The sequence below is a fragment of the Pseudonaja textilis genome, chromosome 4 (assembly GCF_049901715.1).
Source record: "Pseudonaja textilis isolate UNSWEBS1 chromosome 4, rPseTex1.2, whole genome shotgun sequence".
Lineage (NCBI taxonomy): Eukaryota > Metazoa > Chordata > Lepidosauria > Squamata > Elapidae > Pseudonaja > Pseudonaja textilis.
Genome location: NC_141993.1, coordinates 2021980 through 2041631, shown reverse-complemented (window position 1 = coordinate 2041631; position 19652 = coordinate 2021980). Strand labels below are relative to the sequence as shown.

Genomic DNA, 19652 nt, shown 5'->3' with positions numbered 1-19652 from the left:
CAGAAATCCTTTTTCTACATGGAGATGAAAAGAGAAATCTGATGTTCATGTGCCATTCAGTATTACATTCATATATTTTCTTTTCGTAGAATCCTCAGTCTGACCTTCAGGCACAAGACCGATGTCACAGAATTGGTCAGACGAAGCCGGTGGTTGTCTATCGTTTTGTAACTGCAAATACCATTGACCAGAAGATCGTGGAGAGGGCTGCTGCCAAAAGGAAATTAGAGAAGCTGATAATCCACAAAAGTTAGCAATATCTACAATTCTTCGAAATCATGTTCACAATTTTTGTTGGGACCACTAGCTATGAGATTTTGTCGTTGACATTACTATGCCTTTAATAGTCTTCCATTTAAAAGCTATTTGTTTTTTTTATTGGCACAGCCAACAAGACAGCTTACAAGGACAATCTGCCAAAAACAACACAAAACATAAAATATAAATCACTACTGAAAGCCCTTACTAACATTTTTTCAAACAAACAGGTCCCTGGGTTCTAATTCCAGTCCTATGGAGAACTTTTTACAGCTAGGAAAAGATCCTGTCCAGCATCCTTCTATATGCCAGGAGCTCAGGCATCTTCAGAGAGGCATTTCCTGCATATCTTAATCACCCATAGGTTCATAATGAGACATACATTTTGCGGGGGGACAGCTAGACTATGTGGCATTTCAAGCTTTAAAAATCAAAAGCAACCTTTTATGTTCCTGTAAAACAAATGGCATCATGGCTAAACTTTTAACTAGTATCCTGTAAGTATATTCATGATGTAATCAAAGCATGGATGACTGTTAGTAAAGTTGTCAGGCTTAGACTAGATTGCAGCTGGGATGCTAAAGGTAGTTACATAAAAACTCAGAAACTTCAGTACCTGAATACAGATTTCTGCTAATAACTGCAGCAACGACCAAGGAACTAGTCGAGTAGTCTGATTCCTTCAAACCTCTCTGGATATGAAAAGGGTGGGATATTGTTGGTGTTTGTTCTGGATGGCTGCTCTTCACAAGGAGATTGCAGGACAGTGATTTTCTACATGTTTGAAATCCAGGAAATGATGGGATAAGCGATTTTGCTCATTACAGCGCAGAATTTTAAAAGACATTCAATTCTTAATTTCAAAACTGGACACTAGAGGAAGCTAAAATATATAGGTGGAGGAAAAATTTATAAAACTTCCAAAATGTTCTGATGATGAGAATACATAGGGAGACTTTTGAAAAAACAGAATCAGAACGAAGTAGCTATAGTATCAACAATGTCAATAATGATGCCAGCTTCGATGGATACAATACGTTCAAAAGATGGTATTGAACAAAACCAGATGTAGAACAAATATATGACATAGTATTAAAATTTGATTTATAAATGACAAGCCAAGATAATGACTTAGACAAGGATGTTTCCCTGGATCTATTAAAAAAATGAGACTTTAAAATTTAAAATACCAATGATAAACCAAAAGAGAATGACCTGTATAATTTTTTCCTGCTGGATTTACCGAGAGACTTAACTGAAATTTTAAAGAATTCTGTGCAATGGGACAAAGAAGAAATTAAGAAATTAATTAAACAATTAAGACAAATCAAATGTGACAATATTTGACTGAACTAAAAATTAAGACTGTTAGAAATAAAGGGACAGACTATCAAGTTTATTTATTTGATTAAGCTTAAAACCAGATAGGTTGCTACTTCTGGCAACCCTTTCAGACATTCTACTGATACCATGACTGAAAAGATTATATAAAGGGGTTACAGAAAAGTGGATATTAATGAAGTCTCAACGTGCAGGAGGCCAAATGCCCATTTTTGGCATGCATGTTTATGATTACAAAAAAATTATTTTTTCTTGGCTTGGAAGATCCAGGAATAATATCCAATAAACTGAGGGCACACTCTATATATAATATCAAGAAGGTCCTTTTGGAAAATGGATGTGTTTGCATTAATTTTCTGTAACTATAATTCTATCATTCTTCTATTTTAGAATTACAAAAATGACTGTCAGTTTATACAGTATATTTAATTTTTAAAAAAATCACTGACAGTGCTGTTCAATAAAAGTATATTTTTTTCTTGTTTCCCTTTAAGACCAGTTCAAAGGTGGTAAATTTGGAGTAAACCAGTCAAAGAGCTGCTTAGATCCCAAAGAGTTAATAGAATTGCTGCAGTCCAGGGATTACGACAGGTATGATCTGCTTGCTTGCTTTATTTAGTTGATTTATTTTCTATTTTTTTCATTTTGTAGTTCATGGTGACATACATAGAGCACTTTGTCCTCCTGTTATCCCACAACATCCACCCTGTGAGGTGGGTTGTGCTGGGTTAGGGTTAAAGCAGAGTGACCAGCCCAACATTATCCAGCAAGTTTCCATGGCTGAGGATAGACCAGAACCTGAATTTCTCCATTCCTGGTCCAAGCCCTTAATCATTACATAACACTGACTCCCCACACGGAACAAATAATTACGTAAAGGAAGCATTTTTAAAAGCTAAAGCTAAAGTCATTGCCAAAAAGTTAAGCCCTTAAATACAAGGGAATTTAATAAAAATATTTCCTTCTTTCTTTTTCTAGAGAGATTAAAGGTTCAACAGAAAAAGTAATAACTGACAAAGATTTAGAGCTGCTGCTGGACAGAAGTGACCTTATCGGTAAGTTTTAAATATGTTAGTATGCCTTCTGTTTTATTCCTTTAAGAAATCAATTCTAAATATCAAGTTATATGTACCACTGAGGTGGTGAGCACCAGTATGCTTATGAATTTCCCTCTTACTCTCCTCAGGTTATTATTTTACATTTAGCTCTCTGACATATATCATAGCAACTACATATAAACAGAATACAGCCTTCCTTCCAGAGCAATGGTGTCTAACCTTTTGGGGCTCCTGTGCCAAAAATTGTGCATGCCAGCACCCAGAAGGCAATGCGCGCACGCTCCCTGCAGTTGCACACGCAATCTCCCCAACACACGCCCCCTTACCTTCACTGGGCCTCCCAGCTGATTTTCAGCCTATTTGAGGTCTTTTTCAGCCTCCCAGAGGCTTGAGGAAAGCCTCTGCAGCCCGAAAAATATGCCCGTTTCATCACTTCCAGTGACAAAACGGGCCTATTTTTCGGGCTGCAGAGGCTTTCCTCAAGCTTCTGGGAGGCCGAAAAAGGCCTCAAATGGTCCAAGAATCAGCTGTGAAGCACATGCATGTGCAGAGGTAAGTTTGCCTGCAGCTCGCATGCCGGCACAAATGGCTCTGCGTGCCACCTGGGGCTCACGTGCCATAGGTTCGCCATCACGGTTCCAGGATGTGTCCTGCTCACACCGTGTTGAAAGGGTTGTTTTTTTTTTTTCAGTATGCAAGAAACAAGAAAGTCAAGGGAACAATAGGTCCACTGATGGAAGCAGATAACAAAAAGGTGCCAGACAGCAGGAAGAAAGCAAAACTGCTTAATCCGTTTTTGCATCTTTTTATGCAAAAGGAAAAAAAAAATAGCTCAACTTATCAAAAGCAGCCTTGAGGGAAGTAGAACAGGTACACAAATCCAGATAGGCAAGAAAATAGTAAGAGAATACCTGTCCACCCTGAACAAGTACAAATCAACTGAAACAGATGGTTTGCATCCCAGAGTATTGAAGGTGGCAGATACGGTCTCAGAGCCACTGGATATAATCTTTCAAAGCCCCTGTGGGCCAGAGGAACTACCAGAAGAGAGCTGGTGTGGTTTCAGTCTACAAAAAGGGTGAAATGGATCCAGGAACTTATTGGCCAATCAGCTTGATCTCAATACCTAAGAAAATCCTGGAAAAGTTAAGCAGAAGATTTGTGAGCACCTAGAAATGAACAAGATTACTAGAAGTCAGCATGTTTGTTAAAAACAGATTATGCTCAACACACCTTATATCCTTCTCCGATAAAGTGACTAAATTAGTGGACCAGAGAAATTCTGTGGTCATAGGATCCTTTGGACTTCAGTAAGATCTTTGACAAGTAGACCCAGACTACTTCTTGGTAAGGATAATGAATTACCAGTGAAACAGGATTAAATATTTACTACTAGGTTTCCAGTTATATCTCAGATCTTTCCTTCTTATTTCTAACCCCAACAACAAGTCTTTTTCCTGTAGTGTGTGTGTATGTGTGTGTGTGAGAGAGAGAGAGAACCGATAACTTTGATGTTTGTCTCTAATCAAACAGGCCCTTTCCTATCCTCAGAGGCATTTATGTTGTGACTTGTTGCCTTTTCCAGTAATTCTTTCCTATAACTTTATACTGTCACTGAGACTGTGAAGGTTTTCAATTGGGTCATTTAAATAGTATTTTCCTATACTCTTGGGGTTCCCGATAAATATATGTTGTTACCCAATACCTTTACCTTAATTTAATACCATAGATCTCCACCAAGTATTTCCCTGCCTCTATTAAGCAGCCATTATGTCTCACTGATATTTCTTTTTTAAATGTGTCCATCCTAAAGATCTTGTGATAGAATTTGTGAGGTCTAAAAGATTCATTTTCCATAAAGTGGGCATTTTGGTTGATTAAAAAGGAATAGTTTTATACTGTATTAATTTTACACAGCTTCAGTTCCATTCCCCATTAATAAACCTTCAATTATAGACACTGTAATCCATACCCTCTTTGTGATAAAAGCTCCTCTATCAGGTCTGCCTTCATTCTTCTTTGGGCTGACCACACCCTGTTTCTCTAACTATTCTTCATAGTTCTGTTCTTCTAATCCTTCCCCATCTGCCGATTACTCTTCTGGACGCTTTTCAAAGGAACATCCTTCAAAGGGATGTATTGCACATGCTATGGTTAGACAGACCTGATTCTCTTCTCTTCTGATTCTCTTTCCCCATGCACCAGTCAATTATGTCTCCATTTACACACTAAATAGTGTGTCTCCCCCCGTCCCGTCCCGTCCTTGAAAAAGTGTTTCTGCGTGAAACTGGTCCCTGGTACAAAAAAGGTTGGGGACCACTGTCCTATAGCAATAAGTGTGCATTGTTTTGAAAGAAAGCAGAGCTTCTATTCCTGAAAGTAATATACCCACTTCAAAAGATCTAACTATGAAATAATTATCTCCTCAAAATAATGGAGTTTAAAATGGAATTCTGCTGTTTGTTTATGGTCATCTGAACTGTGTGCTTCATTTCTTTCAGATCAGATGAAAACTTCTGGGAAACTGAAAGAAAAAATGGGCAAGTTTATGATAATAGAGACCACTGATGATCCTGGCATGTAAATTGTACTTCAGAATCTGGACCGTTAAATAATATTTCTGTCCCTTTGTAAGCTGAACTTGGATACTTTTTTAACAGTTACCTTATTGTTGGTCTCCATTTCAGAAAGCATTCTTGTCAAAAACTCTGAGGAGTAAGTTGCTAAGTTTTTGTATATGAAAAGTTGATTTTGGAGCCTCTTGTTTATACCTGAGAAATTTTAGATTCTATTTTTGTCTTGAATAGTTGGTAACTGACTAATCTGTACACTTTACTGCAAAGTTTTTGTTGAATAAATTTTACTTCTAATTTTTTACTTCTCACCTTTAGTATGTTTTATGAACAGAAGATATTCAGAGTATTTGTTTACAACCCTTGATTGTACTACTTCAGTTTGTGTTGACATTACAAATAAATGCTATTTTGCTTGAAATGTTTTGTTTAATCACTGCTCCTGGCAAGTATTATTTACTAACTGTATAAGAGTTGCAGTATAGCACATTTATCTGTCTCCTTTAGCTATTTTACTGTCGCCAATTAATACTGTTTTTGTTTCTTTTTAATATTCTGTTTGGACATCTTTAAACTTGTTGACAATAGTTCGACATTCAAGTCATCTAAAAGAAGAGTTTGACTTTGTATACATTTTGCCAGAGTTGAAAGAACCAGGAAATTAATTGAATGAGGCAACATATTCAAACTTCTATTTGGATTCATAAAACTGTTTACATTTGTAAATTAGTTAAAAGATTTGAACAACTAAAATACTCATTAGCAAAAAGGAACAAAGAAGGGTTGAGAAGTTTATTGAACACAAGGCCAAGAAAATGAATGAATTGAATAATACATATTAAAAGAGATACAGAACAGCAACCTCATGGGGAAGACTGGGCTGAGTGAGCCCCTGGACCAAGGTCACCAGCGGGCTTCAATAGTTTAGGTTGGACTTGATTAGGGAATTCTCTCTCCCAGGTTGAATATATACATTATATTACCTTCCATTGGCTCTTCTAAATATTTCCTCCTGCAGACTTTGTATCCATTTTGTTGCTTTCCTCTAAAGATGATTTAGGTTTTAAATGTTCTTCCAAAAACAGCATCCAGAATATGCAACATTTTAGGTAGGATTTAGCCAATACAGAATAGATGATTATCCTTGTTTGGACACAGTGAAAAAAAATAAGGTTACACAGAAAAATATCAAAATATATTTATATGATGAGTACAGAGAGGTACCTGTAACTAGAGAGTTGGTGAGAGGAAAGCAAAAACTCAGAACCATAGAGAGATGTTAAGGATTTTCTGAATAGCCAAAAAGTTTACTTTTTATATATTCAAAATAAAAGGGGAGAAAAAGCAAATAACATGCTCAAGGAAGGAGGCAAAATACTAAAAGGTAACAAAATGCAGAACTACTGAACTCCTATTTTGGTTCAAACTTCTCCAATAACCAAAAATCTGTGTGTTCCCTTAGAACAGTATTTCTCAATCTTGACAACTTTAAGATGTGTGGCCTTTGATTCCCATGCTGGTTGGAAAATTCTGGGAGTCATCATAAAGTTGCGAAAGGTGAGGACTTGCCACGAGATGGGACATGCCCATCTAGCCACTAAAGGGCAAGATGAAGAGGTCAGATTGAAAGTTTAGGTGGGCAGAAGAGCCATGGTAGGGTAATACCTCTCTGCCTAAATTTAAATCACCTGGAATGGATTAACTGCTGTACTCTAAGGCTCTGGAAGAACTAGGCAATGGATGAACTCATCAGCATTGTCTTTGAGAATCTTGGAGAACTGGAAAAGAAGATAGTAGTGAAGAGCACACATTGCCCCTATCTTCAAAAGAGGTGAACAAACTACAGACAAATCAGGCTGACACAAATCCTCTCAAGATAATAAAGAGGCTGATCAGCAAGTATGCTAAAAGTAAAATGGTAATTAGCAGAAATCAGCATGGATTTGTCAAGAACACTTCTTGTCAGACTAATATCTCATTTTTTAATCAAGCAATTTCCTTAATGGACTGTGAGAACATTGTAGACATGAAAAGTGCCTCAAACGTGCAAATGAACAAAGCTAGTTAAGTGGGGGTGAATGCATGATAATTAAACAAGCTGTCTCAAAAAGTATTACTCAGAGAATGCTTATTAGTGGTTCATCAAAACTCAGCCCTGGCCTCTCTGCTCTTCAGTGTTTGCATGATTAAATTGATGAATGTTTATTAAATTCAGATCTGTGGTGGGATTCAAACATTTTTTACTACCAGTTCTGTGGGCATGGCTTGGTGGGCATGGCAGGGTAAGGATACTGCAAAATCTCCAGTCAGAGGTGGGATTTGCCGGTTCTCCAAACTACTCCAAATTTCTGCTACTGATTCTCCAGAACTGGTCAGAACCTGCTGAATACTGTCTCTGATTCAGATATAAAATGGGTGCTAAAAAATAAAGTTCAAAATGGTTTTAATAACTTGAGAACTGGGTTGAATGTAACAGAATGAAATTTAACAGAGATAAATGTGAAATTTCTCATTTAATTTTAATCTATTCAATTTAGACACTGCCAAACTCCAACCAAATCTGGGTAAGGAATAGTTAAAACCAACATGTAAAACCGTAATACAATAACTACAAATGAAAGAAAGCATAAACAGTAAAATCATGGTGGATCTGACTAGCCACATCTGCACATAATCCAGCAGGGTCCTCGACCAACTTGTCAAAGCCTGAGAGGACTTAAAGTTTACATGAGGGCCAGATTTTGGAAGAAAACACTCTTCAGATATCTGAAGGATGTCATAAAGAAGAAAATCAACGATGATTTTCTTGTGTTCCACTGATTTTCTTGTGTGACCTGGGATAGTGGATATACCGTAAGTTACAGGAAGTTCTCAATTTAAAACCATATTTGGGACTACAATTTCCATTCTAGAATTTCCATTCCATTCCATTCAATTGCTACCTGTACTTGGTTGCTCCTACCCCTTCCAAGAGAGAGAAACCTCTGGACCATTGCCATTTGTATCTGATAACAAACCCAGATTTTAAAACATTTGAGAAAATTAAAACTACCTTCTTTTCAAGAAACCACTATAGGATAGGAAATGATCTAAGACCAAAATGAGCAGCTTTTCTGGGGGAAGAGTTTTCTGTACTCACCCACTCTACAGATTACAGAAGAATATCAGCCAGTTTTCAAATGCAAGTTGCCAGTGTATTAAGTATGACATTGTTTTGCACTTCAACATTCCATGTATAAGAAAATAGTTTCAGGATAAAATATAATAGATTCCAAAGGAAGATCCAGCAATGATGTACCACTGGAACAACCCAAGGAAAGGAGAAAAAGCCGCATAATTACTTCAAAAAAACTTTTTTACAATATTAAACATTCTAAATTGTGAAATTAAATAAGGTGGGTGCTCAGATAGAATTAGTGCTATAATGCTCCAATTCAGCTACATGACTAAGCTATGATTTAGTTCACTTAGATTAGGTTTAACATGTGGTCCTAGCTGATGTGGTTATTCAGAGTTTCATGCCTTGATCAAATAGAAAATTCTTTTTATCTTTTAATATGTTGAAAAAAAATGCTCTGTTTTAGAGAAATCAAGGTTTTTCTTGCCTGCTAGCACCTTCACTAAGCACCCTCACTACAAAAGAATTCTTTTCATTTGTGCTTTCTTTCCTAGGTAATAAGTGCACAAGTTTATTACTAAGAACAAAAGGGCAATGCAGGTGTTACATTCAGTGCTTGCATACTGTATACTATCCCTTTTGTGTGTGGCACTCTAATCTTTAGAATTATTTATCATTGTTTAGTAAGTGTGGATACAGAACTATTCCTACACTTCCTAGTTTTTCAGTGCTTAGTCTTACTGAGTAGCAGCAGGGACATTACCAAAGAAGGAAGATCAGTTAGCTTTCTGTATCCATAAGTCTCAATGCCTTTAAAAGGAAACTCTGTCCCGTTACACTCAGTTGTGTTTGCTTGTTCATCATGTAGTCTGGATTGCTGTGTAAAGAATCCTATTCTTTGTCCACAGCAGAAACTCTGGCAACATTTTCTATAAATTGACAGGCATTGATCAAATTCTACAAAATTTTGTTTTCAAAGAAGGTAATTTGATAGCATTAATCAAAAGTAGGAACTTTTTCCCCTGGTCCTCAGCTGCCCTTTGTACAGAATGTAATTAAAAACCAAACCTATTTTAACCAGTTACCAACCTGCAGCAGCACCTGTCTTTTTATGCCATCTCTTCATAGACTTTGGAAAATGTAAATATACAAAGTCAATCAGATCACTCTGTCTGCAGATACGCTGACATCTACAAAAACATCCAGAAAATTAATAAGGCAGGACTTACCTTTACAAAAGCCATGTTAATTACTTTTCAGCAAAGCTGGCTTTTCCAAGAATGTAAGAGTAGCTTTGGTAGAACTAGTCCATCTTAGATTCAAATTTTGATTTTCAGTGTAGTTAACCAGATATCTCTAGAAATTTGCAAGAAAGAGAAGGAAACATACTCCTCTCCATTTCTCTTTAACTGCCATTTAAAGACATAAACCTAAAGGCAATTGAGTTATCCTTGATAGATTTGTCCTTTATGAACTGAATTCTGGTTGCTTTTATTTAATAAGAACTACTGTTTTACCCAGAATGGAAATAAGATTAACTGGTCCAGAGTCTTCTTATCTCCCTTAAATTCTCTTCCCAGGCATGAAAAACAGAAAGAAATTATCTGTTTCAAAGAAAAGTTGTATATTCTTTCTGGTCTCAAAGCTGTAATAAAAAAATTGATTTGCACTTTCTTTTTTGTTGGATTAGCAATTACACACATACCTATCCTTTGTTTAAAGACTGATACTGTTGGTTCCTACATTTATTTTTCTTAATTTGTCATTTAGGCTTACATTTTAGGCACTCTTTAGTCATGTCTTCTTATTTTGCCTGGGTTCTCCTGACTTTTTCGCCCAATCCAGCCAGCAAAAGTTCCAGACTTGGGGTTTGACAGCTCTCCCTGCTGGAACAGGCAAAACCGCCACTGTTTTGCAAACCTTCAAAAGATATTATACTCTTAAAAGGTGCAGGCTTTGTCTGTTTTCCAATTTATTCCATTGTTGTGCACAGAGGAAGATTTTCCACCAAGGTTGTTTTTGGCTAAGATGTGTGCCTGGCTCAGCAGTAGAACAACAAAAAACAAGGGAAGATGCTCGCTTTAGGAACACACTGCTCTGAATGGAAGCATGAGACATCTGATAGGCAAAATATTTTAGATCTGCCTTTGATTTCATTTTGCCAGGATTCCTTGTTAAAAGAATGCCTTTAATTCATTGGGGAATTATTCATGGCTTCCTTCCAAAGATACTGATGGGAAATTTTGGGTGGGTAAAGTATTTGAACAATAAACAAAAGCCTAAGATAGTAAATGCAGGGAAAATAGTTGCTGCTGCTAAATTATGCTCCATTAAGGCAGACCTTCTTGTTCCAAATGCAAACTGTTAAACCAGAGGAGGAGCAAGAGAGATGGAGAAAAAGTTATGAAATACAAAAGGAAGAATATTGAGCTGGGCAGGTGGTGTGGAATTTAGATAATGGAAGCAGGAAAATGGAAAACAACAAGCATTACCTTCTTGGAGGTGAGGACAATGCCCACCTACTAGAAACATTGGAGGAATAGCTCTGGCAGCCAGGAGGCCTTCCAATCGCAAAGATCATGTCACTCAGCTACAGGCCTCACTACAGAGGAAAAGAAAGAAAAATTCCCCATGGAAGACTGCCCCCAACAAGTTGGCTGCAGCAAAGGATTGCTCCCAGGGAGAATTTGGCAACCCAATCCCAGTAACTCCCACTAAAAATTTACCTTCAGTTGACTTACAATCAATGGTCCAAGAGGTAAATTTCTGAAAGCTCAATATTTTCCATACCTGAGATATAAAATTGCTTTTGGCCACACATTTGTAAGACGGCCCCGTCTCCTCAAATTAAAATATTATTTATTCTTAATATTAAAAAGAGGCAGGATAGAATATTTCCCCAAAGGAAAAATGGAGAAAAATCCTTTAAAAAGGCAGAAAGCAGCCCCAGCCTTCCTGCTATAGGAAAAAAAGCTTCAAACTAAGAAACTTGAAGAGGCTGGCCTTTAGGAATGTAGATTTTGTATTCATTCAAGAAGACTGGACCAATTGGGGTAGGCTTCAAAAATTTTAGCAACTGGTTTTTCTGCCCAGTTGCTGGGTGAGCTTTTGCATGGTGAGTATGGCCTAGTCAGCCTCCTGCACCAGGGTGGGGGGGCATTTCTGCCCTTCCCGGGCTCCAGAGGCCGAAAATGGTTTCCCCAGGCTCCAGAGGCCAGAACGGGCCCATTTCCGGCCTTCCAGAACTTCCAGGAGACCCATTTTTCGCCCTCCCCAAGCCTTCACGTAGGCCCTGGCATCCAAAATGGGCTATGTGGGGACTCCTGGGAGGGGCAGGGTGGGGTAGGCAGTGTCAGCCAGAGGTGGGATTTACCTGTTCGCCAAATTGATCATTAAAAATGATAAAATTACCGGTTTGCCCAAATCAAGGAAAACTGGTAGCAGCCCACCCCTGGGACCAATCTATTCCCAAACAAGATGCCTTCAGCCACAATTCCCACAGAAGGCTGGAGCTGATGGGATTAAGAATTTACATTCCCCCACCCAAATTCTAAGGCTAGGACATGACCTTTAGGACATAATAGGATTTACCCACCACCATTAGAATAGCAAAAGACACAAGACTCACTATGTTGCCCAAGCCCCTGGAGCATCTCAATCACAAAACCCCAGAACCCTATAAAGATCCGTTCACTCACCGAGCCAATTTGTCAGCCACCCCAGAAACATTCTGCTGTCACTGAAGTTTCTGGAAACTAAATAAACAGAGACCTTTCCTTGCAGCCAGCCTCCATTTTATTTCCAGCATTTTCCTCCCAGCTTGGAACCGGACTTTATTTTTCTTCCTACACATTTAACTATTTGTCTTATCTGTAATTGTTGAGTTCATTTCAAACTTTTCCTGGAAAAAGGATACATTTATGATAACACATTAAAATATAGCATGGATTGATCAGTTATCTGACAGTATAATCTGTGAACCAAATAGCACTTTTTAAATTCTTTTGAAGAGGATTATTTACCTTCCTGCCTATCATGTCACACCATGATTTAATTAGATTTATGGATGAGGAATAAATAGAAGTAATACTGATTTGAAGATTTTCTAAATACTGTCCTCAAGCATTTGCTCTTACAATCCTTCCATTTCATTCTTAATGAAATGATTTTATTAATCAGCATAAATGCAGATAGATGTGTAACACATATAAAATTACAGCTTTATTTTTAATTGCAACTGAGATAAAAAGACAATGAATACTTAGAACAAGAATTAAAGATGGAGTAACCTAAGACTATAATTATCAGGAAGGATTTCGGTAATTAAAATGAATGTGCTCCCAAAATTGTTATTTCTATTCCAAAACATACCTATAAAGCTGAGCCAAAATTTCTTTAAAGAACGAAACAAGACACCCTCTAATTTTGTATAGCAGGGGGAAAAACCGAGGATGCAACTTAAATTATTACAAGAAGCCACAGAAAGGGGAGGTTTTGGCCTCCCAGATTGGGAAATCTATCATCAAAGCAGCTTCACTTACATGGGTTAGAGATTGGATACAATTAGAAAATAGAAGAATCCTACAGTTAGAAGGACACGACCTGCAACAAGGATGGCACCTGTTTCTATGGTCTGACAAGCCAGGCTTACATAGACATTTTTAACAACATAGAATTAGGCAAGCACTATTTAAGATCTGGAATAAAACTAGAAAACAGATATATTTAGAAATGCCAGTTGGATATCAACATTGGAGGTGGTAACACATCCAAACCTATTGAAACAAAGCTATCACCTATAAAGATGTTTTAAACAGGGACAGAGAGTTAAAAACTAGACAGGACCTAAAACAGCATGGATCTAGAATGGTGGGAATCTCTACAGTTACAAGTAAAGTATAAACGGGATAAAAAAGAATGGGGAATTAACATGCAAGAAACAATCTTAGATAAAATTCTCTTAGGATAAGAGGATAAATTGATAGGGAAACTTTACAAATTTCTATTAGCCTATAAATTACAGGAAGAACAAGTAAAGGAGACTATGGTGGTATGGGCCAGAGACTTTGGGTACAGCATTAATTTAGATCAATGGCAAACAATATGGGATAGAAATAAAAAGATCATCATGGCCACTGCATATAAAGCATATATAAACTCAAAATGTTCTGTTGATAGCACCTTCCACCAGCCAGACTGGCCAAGATGTTCAAAAGCCAGTCCCCAAATTGCTGGAAATGTTCAATAGAATGGGGAACTATTACCATGTGTGGTGGTAAGCACAGGACTATTGGCTTAGGACGGGGAAGTGGCTGGAGGAAATGTTGGGTTTTAAAGTACATCACCTACCAATGCTTTCTATTAGGAATCATGTCAAAAAAATATAAGAAAGATGAGCTTTATTGGATTATATACATATTACTGCAGCAAGGATAACATTTGCCCAGAACTGGAAAGAGACAGTTATACCAAGTGAAGAAGTAATAAACTAAATCTTACTATGTGCTGAAATGGACAAGTTAACTCTAGAAATGAAAAACAAAGATGAATCGGCATACTACCAATTTGGGATAAATTCTATCATTGGTGGGAGCAGACAGGAAGGTCTTAAGTTGGGAAAGGAGTTGTTGAAAGGGTATATGATTGGATGAGATGAAAAGAAGATGAATGATGTTAGAAATGTATTATATGAATGAGCAAATGTATAGATGTATATAGTTGAATAATTGTTTATGAGAAAATATATATATGCAATATTGACCCAAAATCACGTCAAACCAACTTCACCATGTTCAATGTTTTTAATTGTTTTGTTTAATAAAATATTTATAAATCAATCAATCAATCAACAAAGAATTAAAGTTCAAAAGGAATCTAAAATCAGATTTTACTTAAAAGGAAAGGAAAACAAAAGAGGCTGCAGTGCTATAATAATGCAATTTCAAGAAGCAAAGCCAGTCAAAATTAAAAGAACCACACTCATTTTCTAGCTTAGATACAGGATATGAAAGTAAGATCTTGTATAAGGATCCTGTATTCACAAAAGACAGTATGCAATGGAATTTTTTGTTCTTTTACTTTTAATTGGTAATTGTTCATTAAAAATACAAAAGATTCATAGAATTATGGAAAGGACTTCAAGGATCATCCAACCCTTGCAAAGTGCAGAAAAATTAAATTACCTTTGGAAGCTTATACAAAATACATCATGCATTATCAAGGGAAGCATCGGCATATATGTGGGGACAAACGAACTGAGGGGTTCAGCAAGGAAACTGCTGTGTGGTAAAAGCTGTTCCCTAGCCTGCTGGTCTTAGACTGCAGGCACCTGAACCTCCTCCCAGATGGAAGAAGGGTAAACAGTTTGTGGGCTGGATGGAAAGGGTCCTTAACGATGCTGTGGGCTTTATGCAGACATCGTTTCCTCTCAATGTCCACAATGGCAGGAAGTGGAATCCCTATAATGCGTTGGGCAGTTTTCACCACCCTCTGTAATGCCTTTTTTTCTTTTATAGTGCAATTTCCATACCAAACTGAGATACGGCTAGTTAAGATGCTCTCGACTGTGCATCGGTAAAAATTAGTCAGAATAGCTGAGGAGAGGTGATTCTTCCTCAACAATCTCAGGAAGAAGAGGCACTGGTGAGCTTTCTTAATCAGACTAGTAGTGTTAATCTGCCAGGAGAAGTCCTCAGAGAGGTGGATCCCCAGGAACTTGAAGCTGGTGACACGTTCTGCCATTCTCCCGTTGATGTATATAGGAGAGTGTGTGTGACCATTCTTTTTCCTGAAGACCACAATGAGCTCTTTGGTTTTGTTAAGTAATAAGTTATTGTCAGCGCACCACATAGCTAGGCACTGCACCTCCTCCCTGTACTCTTAATCGTTGTCATCATTGATGAGTCCGATCACTGTAGTATCGTCTGAGAACTTGATAATGGTGTTAGAGCCATACACAGGCCTGCAGTCATAGGTGAAGAGAAAGAACAGGAAGGGGCTCAGCACAGAGCCTTGGAGTACGCCATTACTCAGTGTGATAGTAGGTGATTTCTTCCTATTGTCACCTTTCTTATAATTTCCTTTGATTTATTATAATCAATCTTTCTAAAATCCTTGGCTGATCCAAGTTAGCACATCTAATGCCCACGTCTAATTTTTCCAAAAAAGCATTTCCCTTTCCCAAGATATGTCATGAACTCACTGGATATCTTGTGTTTGGCACAATTAGTCTTACCATATATCTAGGTAGCTAATATCTCCCATAACAACCACTTCATGGATTTTTTTTTCTAATTTTCACTTATTTTATTTAACAAATATTTATCTAGGAGAACAAAAACCTAATAATAAAAAAGCCAAATTCGTAGGTTGTCATTTCTGGGTGTGGCAACTGTACTAAAAGAACTGTTGAAGAATCTTGATAAATCATTGAATTTTTAAAAAATTGTCAGAAGAATATAAAAATAAGCCTGAGAAACAAAAAAATATGGTTGATGGAACAGAACAAGATGCTGATTTGAGCAAGAAGATTAGAAGGCAGAGAAGAAAGTAGATAGATAGAAAGAAAGGGATGATAAAATATTCCATGTTTAGCTAAGGAGAAAAGCTAGGACCATTATGGCGAACCAATGGCATGTGTGCTGAAAGCGGCATGCAGAGCCACTTCTGCTGGCATGAGAGAGGTTGCCCGGAACAGCCTCACTGAGCATGTGTGCACACCGCCCCCACCTGATTGTAAGGTATCTGCCACGCATGTGCGGGGGGAAACATGCATGTGGGAGATGTGTGCACACATGCAGAGGCATGCAGCATGCAGGGGGTTGTGTGCGCATGTGCAGGAGGTGGGGGGAATCACGCAAGCATTGCATCATGGGTGCAGGCACATAAGCGCACCTGCACGTTTGGCACGCAACATGGAAAAGTTAGCCATCACTGAGCCAGGAGAAGGTCGGGAGCATTGTAGCTCTAGTAACTTGTACATGGAGAGGATTAAGGATTAACTTTCAAGTTTTGTTTACATCTCAATTTGGGATGGAGAAGACCTTGGTCACCTTGGTCTAAAATAGGAAATGCTGAGTTGATAAAATTGTTTGGTCCAAACATTCTTTATCTGCCCTGCAGACAACTGGTGATGAGGCACTGTTTTGCAGTGATTCCCTCCTATCTTTCTGGACACCACCAGAAAGTTACATCGAAAGATTTGTGTTACCTCTTGGAAACCATCCCAGAGGGGTCTTTACCTCACATTATTTCATATGAAGCCACTGAGATTATTGCATCTTTGAGTTTGGGTTAGATATCACCAGTGCTTCTACATATTTCCAGAGTGTGAAAGATTGAATGTGGAAGAATAAAGCTGAACTTAGATAAGATTGGAACTTTTAGTTGAGGGACTAGACTTCAGGATTCGGGAGTTACATATGCCCCTTCCAGTTTTTCTCTCTTCAAAATTTTGCAGAGTGGAAGATTCCCTGATCCAATGCTAATAGTAACTTTGGAGAGCTAGTTAATATTAATGGGAGGGAGGTGCTTTTATTCAGTTTAGCTATAAAACAAAAAGTTCCTATCTGATAGAAAGAGACCTGGTTCATAAACTTGTAATTTCTAGCCTAAATTATTAGAAGCTGTTCTTTGTGGAACAGCCTTAAATACAGCTCAGAAATTGCAGATGGCTTGGCAAATGGCAGTATGAGTGGTGAATGGACCACTTGCCTTTTGAAACAGCAACTTTGAGACAACTATGACCTGGATTACTGGCAATCTCTAGTAACTATGACATCCAGGTCATAGTTGTCTCAAAGGTATTTTTTTTTCCCCTTCAAAAGGCAAATAGACTGTTTTTTCTTGAGGAAGAAGTAACAGTTTCACTTCTCATTTAGGAAGCTTCATCAGTTCTAATGGCGGTGGGTGGGAATGGAAAGATTGACAATTGAGACTGGACAATGGAAGAGGATGGAAGGATTTATATTCCTTTGCATATGGTTGTTAGCACTCTCTTTGAGAGTTGTTGAGGCCACTTGGGGGATTCATCTGTGTCCTGCTTATAAGGTCACCCGGAATCAGGTGCAAAATTGGTTGTGGAATTTTCTTGGAAATGACTGCAAGGGCTGTATTGTAAACTGGAGATAGGTGGTGTCTTATTCCTCCCTGCTCTGTTGAGGAGGGGTATTCAATCCTAACATATGTGGGTTGTTTTGCCTCTTTCAGACCAATGGTCCTCTCTATTCAAAATATGGACTTTGCGTTTTCAAAGAGGGACCTCTGTCTTTCAAATATGGATGGCTGCCAAACATCTTCTGAGGTCATTTGTGATGGTGGCAAGGCTTTTCACAGCTTAGGCTCAGCTTCTTCAAGGACTCCTCATTTCCACACACTCTTTGCTTCTTAATGAAGAACCTTTGGCAAGCCCTGGAATCTATATCCCACCCGCAACAGATTCAACTCTTTCCACAGCCAAGCTTGTATTATGGAATAAGTGGCTTACTGTAGTGGAAATAAGCCCTCTGTCACAACTTAGGAAGGAGCTTGAAATGTATTTAATTTCCCAGGACTTTTAATGTCAGTGGGTTTTCTTCCCCCAACATTTGTGATTTAGGGTGTCTACTGACTCATAAATAAATTACCTACAGAAATTCAGGGAGTGGTGGAAATATTACTTTTTAAAAAATTAATTAATAGCAGAGGAGAACAAAGAATGTGAAGCAATTGAAAAGCAGACATAAAATATATAGAATCAAAATTGGTGGGGAAACCAAAAAGAATCCTACTCTTCCCCCTTCCCCCAAGAGAAGTTACTGCTGAGCCTGCCTAATTGAAAAGAGCACCAAAACCAGTTGCTTTATTGTAAGGAGTCATAAATAATTGAAAAAATTTGATTTACAATTGAATAAGTAAGAGAGGAAGACTACACACACCTGAGATTATGTTATGGAATGCAATGTCTTTTCAGAGAAATTTTCTAACTCAGCTTTCAAAAATCAGAGTTATGATTATGGAATGTGTTTTTCAAGTATGCAATCACGCTATTAACAAGGTTTTTACAAAAACAAAAATTATTTTAAGACTTTCCAGAAGCAAATGGTCTTTCTTGCATTTTCTTACGTATAGATTATAGCAATAATTTCGGGAACTAATGGTAACAAGCAACCAATGCTTCCTATGGCTCTGTTTAACATTACAATAATGGTTGGTAGATTTTATAAAAGGCTGTATGTTATTTTAAACGAAAAAAATGTTTCATATGAGCTCATTTTTTAAAACTAGAAATGAAAATACTTGTTGTTTATGAGTTTTCATTCAGAAGAATCTATTTAATTGATCAGGAGTGGTTTTTTTTCCCTTCAATTCAGCGAAAAAGTTTCTTTAGACAAATCTATAATTGGCACAAGTATCAGCCCTCTAGTTCCACTTCATCTTTTTGTCTTTCCCTTGAGGAAGACGCGAGTAATGACCAAGAATTACCTGTCAAGGATCCTCTTACCTTAACTGAAAGAGAACTGGTTGTTAAAAAATTTGAATCCCACCCCTGCTTATCCCGCTGTGGCTCTTTCGCTTCTCATCATCACCCTTAAAGATGCAGTGAGATTAAAACCACAAAAGTGGCTTTAAAAATCAACTCCCTCCCCCCAATCCAAGAACCGAGCCAAGCGGCGGGTGTTCTTACCAGGAGATCCGTTTGATCTTTTTAACAGATAAAATCCGGTGGTCTGGAGAGATTTATTCAAGACAACCCAGAAGAAACGACTGGATCTACAAAGCCTCAATCTAGAAGCTTTGGCAGGACCGTTACAGGAAATCTCATTGGTTTAGAATTTGACTGCTGGTTTCCTTTCATGTTCTTCCTTCAACCAACCCCGAATGCGTGAATTACCGTTGATCTCTGGCAAATTTCAAGGACTTGGCCTGAAAAAAAAATCAAGGGCCATATTTGCAAACTAGGGTGCGCGGTGCGGTCGGTTACCGTGTGGGTGGTGCGTGTGCGTGTATTGACACCCTGGTCAGTGAATGGCCGTGTTCCCGCGACACCCACGCAGCCAACCGCTTCCCACCCTGTGCATCGTGCCACCTCAGCCTGTGCGGGTAGTCGTCGGTCCGGCACGTCGGCGAACCCGCAGAGCTCCATTAAAGCGCCGAATTCGGCGCGCGGCGCTCGGAGCCCTTACTTGGGAGGCGGCTTTCTTAACCTGCCCTGCTTGAGAAGGGCGGGGAGCGGGGGGCGGGGGGGGGGGGCGAAGGCCGCTGGGTCGCTTAGAGGCCCCCGGCCCCGGCAATGCCCGGTTTCCTGCCGCTGCTGCGCGAGAGACA

At 38.3% G+C, this 19652-nt stretch overlaps 1 protein-coding gene and 1 long non-coding RNA gene across 6 annotated transcripts in view; one reads left to right on the top strand and one right to left on the bottom strand.

The window, feature by feature from the left end:
• HELLS (helicase, lymphoid specific) overlaps positions 1-5651 on the top strand; it is a 38355-nt gene extending 32704 nt beyond the window's left edge. The window contains exons 19-22 of the mRNA XM_026714499.2: positions 90-249; positions 2094-2190; positions 2578-2654; positions 5159-5651. Coding sequence (XP_026570284.2) covers positions 90-249; positions 2094-2190; positions 2578-2654; positions 5159-5241 — 417 coding nt within the window. The 3' untranslated portion in view covers positions 5242-5651. The remainder of the gene's footprint in view (positions 1-89; positions 250-2093; positions 2191-2577; positions 2655-5158) is intronic.
• On the bottom strand, positions 82-19642 carry LOC148125734 (uncharacterized). Of its 5 annotated transcripts, none has more exons than XR_015743392.1 (8): positions 19511-19642; positions 19012-19250; positions 12047-12249; positions 8370-10950; positions 6214-7648; positions 3569-3794; positions 875-1032; positions 82-210 (listed from the first exon to the last, which is right to left on the bottom strand). It is a non-coding gene; the product is annotated as an uncharacterized LOC148125734 (long non-coding RNA). The 5 variants fall into 5 exon arrangements; XR_015743393.1 differs by having other exon boundaries at positions 6214-6373; XR_015743391.1 differs by having other exon boundaries at positions 6214-8530; positions 9578-10950.
• Positions 19643-19652: the final 10 nt, after the last annotated feature.